The sequence below is a fragment of the Mustelus asterias genome, chromosome 22 (assembly GCF_964213995.1).
Source record: "Mustelus asterias chromosome 22, sMusAst1.hap1.1, whole genome shotgun sequence".
Classification (NCBI taxonomy): Eukaryota; Metazoa; Chordata; class Chondrichthyes; order Carcharhiniformes; family Triakidae; genus Mustelus; species Mustelus asterias.
Genome location: NC_135822.1, coordinates 56,706,206 through 56,724,283, shown reverse-complemented (window position 1 = coordinate 56,724,283; position 18,078 = coordinate 56,706,206). Strand labels below are relative to the sequence as shown.

General features: G+C 49.3%; 1 protein-coding gene across 1 annotated transcript in view; it reads right to left on the bottom strand.

The window, feature by feature from the left end:
• Window positions 1–18,078, bottom strand: part of LOC144509701 (myoferlin-like) — a 182,650-nt gene that overhangs the window by 109,675 nt on the left and 54,897 nt on the right. Inside the window, exons 17-21 of the mRNA XM_078238482.1 lie at window positions 14,652–14,767; window positions 13,576–13,689; window positions 9,231–9,408; window positions 5,502–5,626; window positions 939–1,039 (exon numbers count right to left, since the gene is read on the bottom strand). Coding sequence (XP_078094608.1) covers window positions 939–1,039; window positions 5,502–5,626; window positions 9,231–9,408; window positions 13,576–13,689; window positions 14,652–14,767 — 634 coding nt within the window. The remainder of the gene's footprint in view (window positions 1–938; window positions 1,040–5,501; window positions 5,627–9,230; window positions 9,409–13,575; window positions 13,690–14,651; window positions 14,768–18,078) is intronic.

Below are 18,078 nucleotides of genomic sequence, written 5' to 3'. Positions count from 1 at the left end.
TGCCAGAGGTAGGAGTAGAGACGGGTACAATTTTATCTTTTAAAAAGTATTGATTCAGTTACTTGGGTAAGATGGGTAGAGAGGGATATGGGCCAAATGCGGGCAATTGGGACTAGCCCAGAGGTTAAAAAAAAGGGCGGCATGGACAAGTTGGGCCAAAGGGCCTGTTTCTATGCTGTAAACCTCTATGACTCTGTGACTTAGCTTACTGGAAGGCTGATATTCCACAGATGCTGGATATCAGGTCCCAGGGATAACAGTCTCAATCGGAGATCTGGTCCGACGTGAAGCTAATTCCAATACCTGGTCTTCAAGCCCTGAAAACCCAACTTCTCAAAAGGTCGGTTGTGGAAAAAGACACCAGAAACTTTGCTGCCAAGCCGGACAGTGCTGGGTATTCCGAAGCAGCTTCCAACAATCAGTCAGGTAGTTCAGACAGAAACCCGGCTTCGAGCCACTGTCACAGGGCAGTTCCATAAGGCCGGTGCTCTCTTGAGGTCAAACTTGCGAGGATGTCACCATCAAGGCTCGCGAAGGGATTCTGTATCCACTAATGTCCTTCGGGGAAGGAAATCTGCCGTCCTCACCCGGTCTGGCCTACATGTGACTCCAGAGGCACAGTGAAACGGTTGACTCTTAGCTGCTCTTCCCAAATGGGCTCGCAAGCCACTCCGTTCAAGGGCAATTTGGAAAGGGCAACAAATGTTGGCCGTGCCACATGGCATTGGAAGAATAAGTCGAACAATCTGACTGAATAGCATCAAATAAACGGCAGATAGTGGAGATTCAATGGCGCACTCACGGACACCAGGCGGGCAAGTGAGGGAGGGGATGGGGAAGAGCTTAATCTGGTCAACCTAAAATGCCCTTTAGTGCCCAATCGCCAGTCTTGAGCGCGCCATCAGATTTTGGGCCACTTGGTTTCTTGTGCCACCTACTTGCAATCCTTCACCAGGCGGTCGAGCATCTTCACCCACATGCCACTGAGACGCGTCCCCTCAGATGGCAATATTGTCCGGATGTCTTCTATGTTGGTTCTCTAAACGACATGAAAACAGTAAGACAGTGTGGCACGTTACCCTCTCGGGCGAATGTGATCCGTACGCTCACCCTAACTCTACCTAATCAGGCCGAAATGGCACAGGTATTTCTGCGTTGGCGCCGATGGGCGTTATCGGAATGGTGCCGGTTTAACACAGGGCTGGAGATCTCTTTCCGCTAGAACACCGGGCACCGAGTGGAACGGGCATCCGAACCGCTAATACCCTTCAAGTGCCATCTGTGAGGAACTTCTGTCCCACTGACTCTTCTCGAGGGAGCCCTCCATACCCTCTCCAGGTACCCCTTTTCCACATTCAAGTCCGGATGTTGAGGGAAGGGTTCTTACCAGCTTCTTGGAGGTTGCTTTTGTGGTGGGTGGTGAGAGAATACTCGAACATTTCCCGCCAAGCTGGAGGCCCGATGCATGCCCGCCTCTGCCAACTGGGAGTGGGTGAGCAGCGGAAGTGACCAGCTGCCTGGCAGCAGAGACGGGTAGGGTATGAGTGCACTTGTCAATTGTCGGAGAATCCCATCTGGGTCATTAATGTCCTTTAGGGAAGGAAATCGGCCATCCTTACCCAGTCTGGCCTATATGTGACTCCAGAGCCACAGCAATGTGGTTGACTCACTAATGCCCTCGGAAATGGAGGGCAGGTAGGGATGGGCAATAAATGCTGGCCTTGCCAGCGATGCCCACGTCCCATGAATGAATTTAAAAAACCTACGGTGAATTGGAGACAATTTGGGGATGCCATCGAGATGCAGCAGACGGGCCCCCACACTGGGGCAAAGCCTGGCATCCTTTAGGATGGCACAGTGGCACAGTGGTTAGCACTGCTGCCTCACAGCGCCAGGGACCCGGGTTGGATTCCCAGCTTGGGTCACTGTCTGTGTGGAGTCTGCATGTTCCCCCCGTGTCTGCGTGGGTTTCCTCCGGGTGCTCTGGTTTCCTCCCACAATCCGAAAGACGTGCTGGTTAGGTGCTGAATTCTCCCTCAGTGTAACCCGAACAGGAGTGTGGCGGCTAGGGGATTTTCACAGTAACTTCATTGCAGTGTTAATGTAAGCCTACTCGTGACACTAACTGGACAAGCACCCACAGAGGGTTTCGCAATTAGATGCCTCCAGTAAGATCGGGCAAGCAGGCATTGCCATTGGGGTCATGACCCGCCTTTGACCTTTGAAGATCTTTCAAGACGGCAAGATTCCACCCTCCAAGTGTCAGATGGCTGCTGAATTGCAACAGCATCATACTTTTATCTACTGACTGTCTTCCTCTCCCCCTCATTTCAGTGCCGTGCCAGCACAGTGGTTAGCACTGCTGCCTCACCATGCCAGGGACCCGGGTTCGATTCCAGCCTTGGGTCACTGTCTGTGTGGAGTTTGCACGTTCTCCCCATGTCTGCGTGGGTTTCCTCCCACACTCCAAAGATGTGCAGGTTAGGTGGATTGGCCATGCTAAATTGCCCCTTAGTCTCCATAGATGTGCAGGTTAGATGGACTGGCCATGCTAAATTGTCCCTTAGTGTCCAAAGATTTGTCGGTTAGGTGGACTGGCCATGCTAAACTGCCCCTTAGTGTCCAAAGATGTGCAGGTTAGGTGGACTGGCCATGCTAAATTGCCCCCTCGTGTCCAACGATGTGCAGGTTAGGTGGATTGGCCATGCTAAATTGCCCCATAGTGTCCAAAGATGTGCAGGTTATGTGGATTCGTCATGCTAAACTGCCCCTTAGTGTCCAAAGGTGTGTAGGTTAGGTGGATTGGCCATGCTAAACTGCCCCTTAGTGTCCAAAGGTGTGTAGGTTAGGTGGATTGGCCATGCTAAACTGCCCCTTAGTGTCCAAAGATGTGTAGGTTAGGTGGATTGGCCATGATAAATTGCCCCTTGGTGTCTCAAGATGTGCGGGTTAGGTGGATTGGCCATGCTAAACTGCCCCTTAGTGTCCAAAGGTGTGTGGGTTAGGTGGATTGGCCATGCTAAATTGCCCCATAGTGTCCAAAGATGTGCAGGTTATGTGGATTAGTCATGCTAAACTGCCCCTTAGTGTCCAAAGGTGTGTAGGTTAGGTGGTTGGCCATGCTAAATTGCCCCTTGGTGTCCCAAGATGTGCGGGTTAGGTGGATTGGCCATGCTAAACTGCCCCTTAGTGTCCAAAGGTGTGTAGGTTAGGTGGATTGGCCATGCTAAATTGCCCCTTAGTGTCCAAAGATGTGTCGGTTAGATGGATTGGCCATGGGAAATGTGTGAGGTTACAAGGATAGGGCAGCGGAGGGGGCCTGGGTAAGATACTCTGTCAGAGAATCAGTGCAGACCCGATGGGCTGAATGGCCTCTTCTGCACTGTAGGGATTCTATGGCTATGTATGGGACTGGCACCCACTTTCCTAGCATGGCACAGGGTGGGAGACCCAGGCTATCTTGCCACCTGACCATTTTGTAGTCTCCTCCATGTGACCCACTTCCCCCAAAACAAGGGAAGGGACGAACGTGGAATTAAACCTTCGGAAAAAGCCACGGAAAACTGCAACTCTCGGTCACAAGATAAAATATCTGCTGAAGCTGGTGGGTCAATGGAACCTTTTCAGAACAGGGATGGATAAATGTTTGTTGGGATTGGGGGCTGAAGGGTTATGGAACCAAAGCGGGCAAATGGGGCTAAGTTGCAGATCAACCATTTGAATGGTGGAACAGGCTTGATGGGCTGAATGGCCTCCTCCCGGTTCTCTGCCATCCTACACGGTGTTCATTCGCGGATCAAACAACAAAGCACACAGACGAATCAATTATCGATGTGTCGAACGAAACCTCCACTCCATGGTTCCCAGCACTTTCTGCCATTCTGTTTCAGCCTCCTCACGGTCATCTGACAGAGAAACCTTGAGGCTCTGCAGCTGCGGATACAACCCGAGGGAATAGGAGCAGGCCATTCAGCCCCTCGAGCCTGCTCCGACATTTAATTAGATCCTGGCTGACCTTTTCGTGGACTCCACTTACCCGCCCGCTCATCATAACCCTTCAATCCTTCACTGATCAAAAATGTATCTATCCTTGCCTTAAAAACATTCAATGAGGTAGCCTCAACTGCTTCACTGGGCAGGGAATTCCACAGATTCACAACCCTTTGTGTGAAGAAGTTCCTCCTCAACTCAGTCCTAAATCTGCTTCCCCTTATTTTGAGGCCATGCCCCCTAGTTCTAGTTTCACCCGCCACTGGAAACAACCTCACCACTTATCTTATCTATTCCCTTCATAATCTTATATGTTTCAAAAGATCTCCCCTCATTCTTCTGAATTCCAATGAGTATAGCCCCAGTCTACTCAGTCTCTCCTCATAAGCCAACCCTCTCAACTCCGGAATCAACCTAGTGAATCTCCTCTGCACCCCCTCCAGTGCCAGTATATCCTTTCTCAAGTAAGGAGACCAAAACTGTACACAATACTCCAGGTGCGGCCTCACCAGCACCTTATACACCTGCAACATAACCTCGCTGTTTTTAAACTCCATCCCTCCAGCAATGAAGGACAAAATTCCATTTGCCTTCTTAATTACCTGCTGCACCTGCAAACCAACTCCTTGAGATTCCTGCACAAGGACACCCAGGTCCCTCTGCACAGCAGCATGCTGCAATTTTTTAGCATTTAAATAATAGTCCATTTTGCTGTTATTCCTACCAAAATGGATGACCCCACATTTACCAACATTGTACTCCATCTGCCAGACCCTCGCCCACTCACTTAGACTATCTATATCCCTTTGCAGACTTTCAGCGTCCTCTGCACACTTTGCTCTGCCACTCATCTTAATAAGAAGTTTAACAACACCAGGTTAAAGTCCAACAGGTTTATTTGGTAGCAAAAGCCACACAAGCTTTCGGAGCTGCAAGCCCCTTCATCTTAATGTCATCTGTGAATTTTGACACACTACACTTGGTCCCCAACTCATGGAGGCAACAGCCGGAGAAACCGAGGGGAATTGTGAAACGGAAAAAGTAAAGTTTATTTATTAGTCACAAGTAGGCTTACATTAACACTGCAATGAAGTTACTGTGAAAATCCCCTAGCCGCCACACTCTGGCGCCTGTTCGGGTTACACTGGGGGAGAATTTAGCACCTAACCAGCACGTCTTTCGGACTGTGGGAGGAAACCAGAGCACCCGGAGGAAACCCACGCAGACACGGGGAGAATGTGCAGACTCCACACAGACAGTGACCCAAGCCGGGAATTGAACCCAGGTCCCTGGCGCTGTGAGGCAGCAATGCTAACCACTGTGCCACCGTGTCGCCCTAAATGGGGAAATGCTGGAAATATTCGGCAAATCAAGCTTTGGAGGGAGCTAATGCTTCGGGTTAGCAACCTTTTGTCAGAGGTGTGACCTCCGCTCCTCTCTCCACGGAGGCCGCACGACCTGCCGGGTGCTTTCCGAACACTTGCTGCTTTCGGCCGTGATGGAGTACTCACCAGCTTGTCAATGATCTTGAGGAGAATGTTTAATCTGTCCAGCCGGTGGTCGATGTTTTCCCAGTACGACGTCAGGGCTGCCACTGGCTTGGTGTCACACCAGGGGAGGTGGTAATAGTAGTTTCCTGCAAAGACACGGCGGGTTAGGTTTCCATAGAGGTTTCCAGCATGGAAACAGGCCCTTCGGCCCAACTTGTCCATGCCACCCATTCTTTTTAAGGCCCTATGCTCGTCCCAATTACCACATTTGGCCCATATCCCTCTATACCCATCTTACCCATGGAACTGTCTAAATGCTTTTTAAAAGACAAAATTGTACCCACCTCTACTACTGCCTCTGGCAGCTTGTTCCAGACACTCACCACCCTCTGTGTGGAAAAATTGCCCTTCTGGGCCCTTTTGTATCTCTCTCCTCTCGCCTTAGACCTATGCCCTCTAGTTTTAGATTCCCCTACCTTTGAGAAAAGATATCGCCTATCTAGCTGATCTGCGCTCCTCATTATTTTATAGACCTCTATAAGATCACCCCTCAGCCTCCGACGCTCCAGAGAAAAAAGTCCCAGTCTATCCAGCCTCTCCTTATAACTCAAACCATCAAGTCCCGGTAGCATCCTAGCAAATTTCTTCTGCACTCTTTCTAGTTTAATAATATCCTTTCTATAATAGGGCGACCAGATTTGCACACAGTATTCCAAGTGTGGCCTTACCAATGTCTTGTACAACTTCAACAACACATCCCAATTCCTGTATTCAATGTTCTGACCAATGAAACCAAGCATGCCGAATGCCTTCTTCACCACTCTGTCCACCTGTGACTCCACTTTCAAGGAGTTATGAACCTGTACCCCTAGATCTCTTTGTTCTGTAACTCTCCCCAATGCCCTACCATTAACTGAGTAAGTCCTGCCCTGGTTCAATCTACCAAAATGCATCACCTCGCATTTATCTAAATTAAACTCCATCTGCCATTCGTCAGTCCACTGGCCCAATTGATCAAGATCCCGTTGCAATCAGAGATAACTTTCTTCACTGTCCACTATGCCACCAATCTTGGTGTCATCTGCAAACTTACTAACCATGCCTCCTATATTCTCATCCAAATCATTAATATAAATGACAAATAACAGTGGGCCCAGCACTGACCCCTGAGGCACACTGCTGGTCACAGGCCTCCAGTTTGAAAAACAACCCTCTACGACCACCTTCTGTCGTCAAGCCAATTTTGTATCCATTTAGTTACCTCACCCTGGGTCCCGTAAGATTTAACCTTTTGCAACAACCTACCATGCAGTACCTTGTCAAAGGCCTTGCTAAAGTCCATGTAGACAACATCAATTGCACTGCCCTCATCTACCTTCTTGATTTCCTCGAGATTGCGGAGAGATTAGTGCTCCCATTCGCAAATCGCTGCCTCGGTAATGCCAAAAGTCACCAAGAAATAAACTTCGCGTTCAAGTGGATGTATTATAAAGGACTATGTTTACCTCATGGGAGTGAGAACGACAGTGATGATACATTACAAAATATTTACAGCACAGATACAGGCCATTTGGCCCAACAGTGTTTCTGTTCACACTTCCCACCCTATCTTCACCTCACCTGGTCACCACATCTTTCCAGTCCTTTCTCCCTCATGTGTTTAGGACAACACGGTGGCACAGTGGGTTAGCACTGCTGCCTCACAGCGCCAGGGACCCGGGTTCAATTCTGGCCTTGGGTCACTGCCTGTGTGGAGGCTGCACATTCTCCCCGTGTCTGCGTGGGTTTCCTCCAGGTGCTCCGGTTTCCACCCACACTCCAAAGAGGGGCATGGACAGAGTGGATAGTCAGAAGCTTTTTCCCCGGGGTGGAAGAGTCAATTACTCGGGGGCACAGGTTTAAGGTGCGAGGGGCAAGGTTTAAAGGAGATGTACGAGGCAAGTTTTTTACACAGAGGGTGGTGGGTGCCTGGAACTCGCTGCCGGGGGAGGTAGTGGAAGCAGATACGGTAGTGAGTTTTAAGGGGCGTCTGGAAAAATACATGAATAGAAATCATAGAAATCATAGAAACCCTACAGTGCAGAAGGAGGCCATTCGGCCCATCGAGTCTGCACCAACCACAATCCCACCCAGGCCCTACCCCCACATATTTACCCGCTAATCCCACTAACCTACGCATCTCAGGACTCTAAGGGGCAATTTTTAACCTGGCCAATCAACCTAACCCGCACATCTTTGGACTGTGGGAGGAAACCGGAGCACCCGGAGGAAACCCACGCAGACACGAGGAGAATGTGCAAACTCCACACAGACAGTGACCCGAGCCGGGAATCGAACCCAGGATCCTGGAGCTGTGAAGCAGCAGTGCTAACCACTGTGCTACCGTGCCGCCCAATAGGATGGGAATAGAGGGATACGGTCCCCGGAAGGGTAGGGGGTATAGTTCAGTCGGGCAGCATGGTTGGTGCAGGCTTGGAGGGCCAAAGGGCCTGTTCCTGTGCTGTAATTTTCTTTGTTCTTTATGTGCAGGTTAGGTGGATTGGCCATGCTGAATTGTCCCTTAGTGTCAGGGGGATTAGCAAGGTGGGGTTACGGGGATAAGCCTGGTTGGGATTGTTGTCAGTGCAGGTTCGACGGGCCGAATGGCTTCTTTCTGCACTGCAGGGATTCTATGATTTATTGAGCTTCCTCTTAAATGCATCAATACTATTCACCTCAACCACTCCACCTGGTAGTGGGTTCCACAATCCCATCACTCTCTGGGTAAAAACATTTCTCCTGAAAACACTGTTCGATTTATTGTTGGCCATGTTATACCTGGGAGATCTTGTGGCACAGTGGATCGTGTTCCCCTCCCCCCACACCCCGAGCCAGAAGCCCCGGGCTCGATTCCCGCCCCAGGACCCAATGGCCAAGGAAAGTGCAGTCAATACACGGCCAAACAGGTGGAGGCATCCACATCCTTCCAACCCGCCAATGGCGGGTGTTAACAGTGGGAGAGATTCCTGTGACAGAAAGAACATTGGAGCCTCTACCATCACTACGCATTGCTCTACAACACTCAGGGGCAAGTACATATTGCCACAGCAACTCAGACTCCCAGATTGCACTTAACACAACACCATTATCATAGAATCCCTACAGTGCAGAAGGAGGCCATTCGGCCCATCGAGTCTGCACTGACCACAATCCCACCCGGGCCCTATTCCCATAACCCCACATATTTACCCTGCTAATCCCCCTGACACTAAGAGGCAATTTAGCATGGCCAATCCACCTAACCCGTACGTCTTTCAGACTGTGGGAGGAAACCGGAGCACCCGGAGGAAACCCACACAGACACGGGGGAGAAGGTGCAGACTCCGCACAGACAGTGACCCAAGCCGGGAATCGAACCCGGGTCCCTGGCACTGTGAGACGGCGGTGCTAACCACTGTGCCACCCCAAAGACCCGAGTTTCACTGCAAACGTTTTGCGGGCTTAGCTTACATAGAAACATAGAAGATAAAAGCAGGAGGAGGCCATTCGGCCCTTCGAGCCTGCTCTGCCATTCATCACGATCATGGCTGATCGTCCAACTCAATAGCCTAATCCTGCTTTCTCCCCATAACCTTTGAGCCCATTCCGAGAATCGCAAGCAGGGAATCAGGAGAGAAAGGCTACCCCAAACTTGCCGGCATCCTATCCGAATCCTTCTTTGTTCCGCGGAAGCCTGACCTGCTTCTATTGGACCCCGATGCACTCACTTACCATCAAATATGGTCTGGCTGTACTGGGTGGTGGACGCATGAAGTTTACACGACTTGTCGAACTTGTTGCCGTAGTTGCCCACGCTGACCTCGAACTGGACCGGTTCCTTCGCATTCTGCATCTGCAATGCTGAATAGAACACCACGCAGAGGCTGTACCTCCGCCGCTGCAAGTACTTCTGTGGGCACGCAATCAAAGAGATACTCTCATTGTCCCTGTAACCCCGTGTATTTACTCCGCTAATCCCTCCAACCTACGCATCCCGGGACACTAAGGGGCAACTTATCATGGACGATCAACGTAACCTGCATATCTTTCAGAATGTGGGAGGAAACCGGAGCACCCGGGGGAAACCCACGCAGACACGAGGAGAATGTGCAAACTCCACACAGACAGTGACCCAAGCCGGGAATCGAACCCCGGGTCCCTGGCGCTGTGAGGTAGCAGTGCTCACCACTCTGCCACCGCGCCGCCCCTTGGTCAAATAGTCACAGGATAAACCTTTTTGGCTATCCAGCAAGCAGTGTTAACCACTGTGCCACCGTGCCGGTTGGTTGGAACACATCAGAGATATTTCCTTAAGAGTTATACATCACCGTGGTTGTTGTGTTTCTGGGTTGTAATTGTTAAAGGTTCTTGCAAAGTGTCTTACTATACATGTCAACAATATTCCTAATTAAACTTTGTTTTTGACAAAAGCTCCTCGTGGGTCAGTTGGATCACACCTGGAGTGAAACCTCTCATGCTCGTCCTAGTCAAATTCAACGTAAAATGTTACAGGTCAGGCGAGCTTCATAGAACACAGGTATATAAGATGTTGAGAGGCATGGATCGGGTGGACTCTCAGAGGCTTTTTCCCAGGGTGGAAATGGCTGCTACGAGAGGACACAGGTTTAAGGTGCTGGGGGGTAGGTACAGGGGAAATGTTAGGGGGAAGTTTTTCACACAGAGGGTGGTGGGCGAGTGGAATCGGCTGCCGTCAGTGGTGGTGGAGGCAAACTCAATAGGGTCTTTTAAGAGACTCCTGGATGAGTATATGGGACTTAATAGGATGGAGGGTTATAGGTAGGCCTAAAAGGTAGGGATATGCTCGGCACAACTTGTGGGGCCGAAGGGCCTGTTTTGTGCTGTAGTTTTCTATGTTTCTAACACCTTGGAGTACCCAACCTGACTTGCAACAGTGACAATAGTAAATAAACTTAAAGTTATTCCTCAAATATTTCTGTTCGTTTGGGAGTTGAAATCAACAGAAAAGGGACTAAAAGTGTCAGCACAAAGAGTGAGTCTTAAGGAGCATCTTAAAGGAGGAAAGCAAGATGGAGAGGTTCAGGGAGGGAATTTCAGAGCTCGGAGCTCAGGCAGATTTATTCTTGGCCAGTGGAGTTGTAGGCAAGTAAGAAGTTTAACAACACCAGCTTAAAGTCCAGCAGGTTTATTTGGTAGCAAAAGCCACACAAGCTTTCGGAGCCTTAAGCCCCTTCTTCAGGTGAGTGGGAATTCTGTTCACAAACAGGGCATATAAAGACACAGACTCAATTTACATGAATAATGGTTGGAATGCGAATACTTACAGCTAATCAAGTCTTTAAGATACAAACAATGTGAGTGGAGAGAGCATCAAGACAGGCTAAAAAGATGTGTATTGTCTCCAGACAAGACAGCCAGTGAAACTCTGCAGGTCCAGGCAGGCTGTGGCAATGTAGGCAAGGCCAGAATTTGCTTACCATCCCTAAAGCCATCGAGTAAGTTAGGGGAGGTGGCGGCCTAGTGGTATTATTGCGAGACTATAAATGTCGGCTAATGTTCTGGGGACCCGGGTTCGAATCCCGCCACAGCAGACGGTGGAATTTGAATTCAATGAAAAATATCTGGGATTAAGAATCTACTGATGACAATGAAACTATTGTTGGGGAAAACCCATCTGATTCACTAACGTCCTTTAGGGAAGGAAATCTGCCGTCCTTACCCGGTCTGGCCTACATGTGACTCCAGAGCCACAGCAATGTGGTTGACTCACAACTGCCCTCTGAAATGGCCACGCCAACGGTAAGTAGGGATAGACAATAAATGCTGGCCTGCCAACAATGCCCATATCCCACGGATGAATAAGAATAAAGTGGAAGATGAACTACCATCTTGAACCGCTGCAGTCCATGCTGTGTAGGTACATCCACAGTGCTTTTCCCGATAGCGGTTTGCCACAACTGGTTTGCTCACTAGGCCATTTCAGAGGGCAATTAAGAGTCAACCACATTGCTGTGGCTCTGGAGTCTCATGTAGGCCAGACCGGGTAAGGACGGCAGATTTCCTTCCCTAAAGGACATTAGTGGTCCCGCAACAATCCATTAACTTCTTGGAACATTAATTACGAGACTCATTTACATTCCAGATATATTAATCAATGGAAGTTAAATTCTCCCAGATGCCATGGTGGCATTTGAACTCATGTCTCCGTAGCATTATTCCAGGCCTCTGGATTCCTTGCCCATAATCTAACCACCCTGCTACCATCAGAGATCGGGAGGGTGCAAGGTCACAGGAGAATTATCTCATTGAAACATATAAAATTCTTCAGAGGGATGGACAGATTGGGTGCAGGAATGTTGTTTCCGCTGGCTGTGGGGGGAGGTGGGGGGTTGGAACAAGGGGTCTGTAATAAGTCTTTGGAGGCAGAAGTCCCTTCAGCAAAATCCCTTTATTTACAAACTCTAACAGCAGTAATCAGTCAACAGTCTAACTCCGGGGGTGCCAGAGAAACTGACACGCCCAGTTGAGGACAAGGCAAAGATTCCCTGATTGGCCCATCCATTGGATCCTTAATCAGGGAGTTCATACTCCAATAGACCAATCTCAATGGCCTGACTGAAGTCATTACAGGGTCACAGTCTCAGGATACGGGGAAAGGCCATTTAGGACTGAGATGAAGAGAAACATCTTCATTCAGAGGGTGGCGAACCTGCGGAGTTCTCTCGCACAGAAGGCTTTGGAGGCCAAGTCACTAAATGTCTTTAAGAAGGAATTAGATCAATTTCTAGACACTAAAGGCATCAAGGGGAAAAGGAGAGAGAGCAGGAATATGGCGATGAGGTAGGGGATCAGCCATAATGAATGGACGGCACAGTGGTTAGCACGACTGCCTCACAGCAACAGGGATCCGGTTCGATTCCCAGCTGGGGTCACTGTCTGTGTGGAATTTGCACATTCTCCCCGTGTCTGCGATGGTTTCCTCCGGGTGCTCCGGTTTCCTCCCACACTCCAAAGATGTGCAGGTTAGGTGGATTGGCCATGCTAAATTGCCCCTTAGTGTCCAAAGATGTGCGGGTTAGGTGGATTGACCATGCTAAATTGTCCCTTAGAGTCTAAAGATGTGCGGGTTAGGTGGATTGGCCATGCTAAATTGTCCCTTAGTGTCCAAAGATGTGCGGGTTAGGTGGATTGGCCATGCTAAATTGCCCCTTAGTGTCCAAAGATGTGCGGGTTAGGTGGATTGGCCATGCTAAATTGCCCCTTAGTGTCCAAAGATGTGCGGGTTAGGTGGATTGGCCATGCTAAATTGCCCCTTAGAGTCCAAAGATGTGCGGGTTAGGTGGATTGGCCATGCTAAATTGTCCCTTAGTGTCCAAAGATGTGCGGGTTAGGTGGATTGGCCATGCTAAATTGTCCCTTTAGTGTCCAAAGATGTGCAGGTTAGGTGGATTGGCCAGGCTAAATTGTCCCTTTAGTGTCCAAAGATGTGCAGGTTAGGTGGATTGGCCATGCTAAATTGTCCCTTCGTGTCAGGGGGACTAGCAGGGTAAATACGTTTGATTACAGGAATAGGGCCTGGGTGGGCTTGTGGTTGGTGCAGAGTTGATGGGCTGAATGGCCTCCTTCTGCACTGTAGGGACTCTATGAATGCCAGAGCAGGCTTGATGGGCAGAATGGACTACTCCGGCTGTCTAACTTTCCTTGATTTGAAACCCAGGATGAGGACTTTAAAATTGAGGAACTGCCAGACCAGCAGGGTCAAAGCACACAGGGATAATGGCTGAATGGGAAGAGACAACACCAGGTACAAGAGGGCAGAGAGTGGCTCTCATGTGATTAAGCTCCGATGTACGTGCACAGTTCAATCAGGTAGAGATACAGCGGAAAAAAAGAGATTTGAAGAGTTTTGTACAATGGGGGCACTTAATTGTGTTTATATATCATATGTCGCCATTACCAATTTAAGAGTGGTTTAATTTAATCTAGACCCTTTAAATATAGAAATGAGAATGCTGAAACCAACACTTGCTCTCCCATACTAGCGATCCGCAATTCCTGATAGCACGAATCAAACCACCCGAGTTTATCGCAGGAATACCTGTACAATCGAAGAATCTGCAGAGGACAAGTTGTCAACGGTTTTCCCCAAAGGTTCGTCCATCCTTGTGATCAATTCTATCAAAATCCGCCCTCGATAAGAGACGCCTTCGCTCTATGAGGGAGAGAAATCAGAATGTTATACTGAATACACTGGGGGGCACTGTGGCACAGTGGTTAGCACTGCTGCCTCACAGCGCCAGGGACCCGGGTTTGATTCCCGGCTTGGGTCACTGTCTGTGCGGAGTCTGCACGTTCTCCCCGTGTTTGTGTGGGTTTCCTCCGGATGCTCCGGTTTCCTCCCACAGTCCAAAGATGTGCGGGCTAAATTGTCCCTTAGTGTCCAAAGATGTGCAGGTAAGGGGGATTGGCCATGCTAAATTGCCCCTTAGTGTCCAAAGATGTGCAGGTTAGGTGGATTGGCCACGCTAAATTGCCCCTTAGTGTCCAAAGATATGTAGGTTAGGTGGATTGGCCACGCTAAATTGCCCCTTAGTGTCCAAAGATGTGCAGGTTAGCTGGATTGGCCATGCTAAATTGCCCCTTAGTGTCCAAAGATGTGTAGGTTAAAGGCAATTTAGAATGGCCAATCGCCCTAACCTTCACATGTTTGGGAGCGTGGGAGGAAACCGGAGCACCCGGAGGAAACCCACACAGACACAGGGAGAACGTGCAGACTCCACACAGACAGAGACCCGAGGCTGGGAATTGAACCCGGGTCCCTGGTGCTGTGAGGGAACAGTGTTAACCCACTGTGCCACTGTGCCGCCCCAGGAGGAGAATGTCAGAGGTTTCATAAAATCATAGGATCCCAACAGCGCAGAAGGAAGCCATTCGGCCCATCGAGTCTGCACCGACCACAATCCCACCCAGGCCCTATCCCATAAGCCCACCCATATACCCTGCTAGTCCCCCTGACACTAAGGGGCAATTCAGCATGGCCAATCCATCTAACCCACACATCTTTGGAGTGTGGGAGGAAACCGGAGCACCCGGAGGAAACCCACGCAGACACGGGGGGAGAATGCAGACTCCACACAGACACAGTCACGCAAGTAAAGAAATAAAGTCGGTCACCTTTCCGAGGTTGAGCTCATCATTCTTGTCGGTGCCATCCAGCCCTTCCCGGGGGCTCCCGTAGAGGTTTAAAAAGCTCGGCCCGAACATCGGCAGGAAGCCGGGAATCTCGGCATCTGTTCAGTTAGAAAACAGCGTGCAAATTACCAACTCACCAACCGCGCGGCGAACATACAGCAAGACGTGGGCATGGGGTCTGGACATGATGAGTGAGCTGAGGTAAACTGAAGCTGGGGGTTAAGGATCATCATACACAATGCTCACTGATAACTCCCATAGGGAGAAGCTTCAGTACCCCAGAGCTTGGTTCTTTTTTATTCATTCTTGGGACATGGGCGTCGCTGGCTGGTCCAGCATTTATTGCCCATCCCTAGTTGCCCTTGGAGGGCAGTTGAGAGTCAACCACATTGCTGTGGCTCTGGAGTCACATGTAGGCCAGACCAGGGTAAGGACAGCAGATTTCCTTCCCTGAAGGACATTAGTGAACCAGATGGGTTTTTCCGACAATCGACAATGGTTTTTGATTTGATTTATTATTATCACATGTATTGGGATACAGTGAAAAGTATTGTTTCTTGCGTGCTGTACAGACAAAGCATACCGTTCATAGAGAAGGAAAGGAGAGAGTGCAGAATGTAGTGTTACAGTCATAGCTAGGGTGCAGAGAAAGATCAACTTAATGTGAGGTACATCCATTCAAAAGTCTGACGGTAGCAGGGAAGAAGCTGTTCTTGAGTCGGTTGGTGCGTGACCTCAGACTTTTGTATCTTTTTCCCAATGGAAGAAGGTGGAAGAGAGAATGTCCAGGGCGCGTGGGGTCCCTAATTATGCTGGCTGCTTTTCCGAGGCAGTGGGAAGCATAGATAGTGTCAATGGATGGGAGGCTGGTTTGCGTGATGGATTGGGCTACATTCACGAACGTTTGTAGTTTCTTGCGGTCTTGGGCAGCGCAGGAGCCATACCAAGCTGTGATACAACCAGAAAGAATGCTTTCTATGGTGCATCTGTGATGAGAGGTGATGACTTCATGGTCATCAGTAGATTCTTAATTCCAGATAATTTCTAAATGAATTCAAATTCCACCATCTGCCGTGGCGGGATTCGAACCCAGGTCCCCAGAACATTAGCCGAGTTTCTGGATTAATAGTCTAGTGATAATACCACGAGGCCGTCGCCTACCCTTGGAATGTGTGTTGGAATGTGGAATCCACTAACACATTGCAAGGAGCATCAAAGGGAAAGCTAGATTTGGCTTCCCTATCAGGGGGATGGGGAGAGGGGGGACGGTGAGGAAAGAGAGCTGCATGTGCCACTGCCCGGGGGGGGCACAGCACTGGCTGGTTGTCACCGAGTAGTTGGTGAGAGGGACTCGCCAACAAATCCTCCCCTGACGGAGAAGAATATAGAAGGATAAGTTGATACAGTTCGAGGAGAGGAGGGAGTATAAACACTGGTGTGGACCCAGGGGTGGGGGTGGTGAGAGACAGTTTACAGAAGGCTCACTGGGCTGATCTCTGGGGTGAAGGGGTTTTAAGACTGTAAGACATAGGAGCAGAGTTAGGCCACTCGGCCCATCGAGTCTGCTCTGGCATTCAATCATGGCTGATATTTTTCTCATCCCCATTCTCCTGCCTTCTCCCCGTAACCCTTGATCCCCTTATTAATCAAGAACCTATCTATCTCTGTCTTAAAGACACTCAATGACCCGGCCTCCACAGCCTTCTGTGGCAAAGAGTTCCACAGATTCACCAAACCCTTCTCGTCCCAGTTTTAAAGGAGCGTCCCTTCACTCCGAGGTTGCGCCCTCGAGTTCTAGTCTCTCCCACTAGTGGAAACACCCTCTCCACGTCCACTCTATCCAGGCCTCGCGATATTCTGTAAGTTTCAATTAGATCCCCCCCCCTCATCCTTCTAAACTCCATCGGGTATGGACCCAGAATCCTCAAACGTTCCTCATATGACAAACCCCTCATTCCAGGGATCATTCTTGTGAACCTCCTCTGGACTCTTTCCAAGGCCGGCACATCCTTCCTTAGGTATGTGACCCAAAACTGCTCACAATACTCCAAACGGAATATTGTCTTATGAGGAGAGGTTGAGCAGGATGGGCCTACACTCATTGAAGTTTGGGAAAATGAGAGGTGAAACATATAATTCTGACAGGAGAGAGGATGTTTTGCCCTCATGGGTAAGTCCAGAACTAGGGAACACAGTTTTAAAATAAGGAGTCTCCCATTTAAGATGGAGATGAGTAGACATTTTTTTATCTCTTAGAAGATCGTGACTTTATAATTCTCTTCCCCCAGAGAGCAGTGGAGGTTGGAGCATTGAATATATTCAAGGCTGAGTTAGAGAGATCGTTGATTGAGCAGGGAGTCGGGGTGGGGCTTATGGGGAAGAGAGGGAAAGTGGAGTTAAGGTCACATGAGATCAGCCATGATCTTATTAATTGACAGAGAAGGCTGGAAGGGCCGAATGGACCACACCTGTTCCTATTCCTTTAGTTCTTAAGTTTAGTGAGGAAATACAAGGCGAGTTAGATGCAGTGACCACTGAATTGTTGAATTAAAACTGACATTAAAGGAAGGCACGGTGGCACAGTGGTTAGCACCGCTGCCTCACAGCGCCAGGGACCTGGGTTCGATTCCCGGCTGGGGTCACTGTCTGTGTGTGGAGTCTGCAAGTTCTCCCCGTGTCGGCGTGGGTTTCCTCCGGGCGCTCCGGTTTCCTCCCACAGTCCAAAAGACGTGCTGGTTAGGTGCTAAATTCTCTCTCAGTGTAACCCGAACAGGCGCCGGAGTGTGGCGACTAGGGGATTTTCACAGTAACTATGTTACAGTGTTAATGTAAGCCTACTTGTGACGAATAAATAAATTAAAGCAGTTGCAGTTTGGACAATAAAACTTATCAAAAGTTATTCCACTGCCTATTAATCAGTTAACACGTTCTTCAGAAAGAGATATCAGTGACCACATCTGTTTTGGAAAACAGATATATCATCAGGTGTTTTTAAAAGTGCAAAACTATCAATAAAGTCATAGAGGTTTCCAACATGGAAACAGGCCCTTCGGCCCAACTTGTCCATGCTGCCCCTTTTTTTTAAAACCCCAAAGCTAAGCCCAATTGCCCACATTTGGCCCATATCCCTCTGTACCCATCTTACCCATGTAACTGTCTAAATGCTTTTTAAAAGACAAAATTGTACCCGCCTCTACCACTGCCTCTGGCAGCTCGTTCCAGACACTCACCACCCTCTGTGTGAAAAAATTACCTCTGGACACTTTTGATCTCTCCCCTTAAACCTATGCCCTCTAGTTTTAGACTCCCCTACCTTTGGGAAAAGATATTGACTATCTAGCTGATCTGTGCCCCTCATTATTTTACAGACCTCTATAAGATCACCCCTCAGCCTCCTACGCTCCAGAGA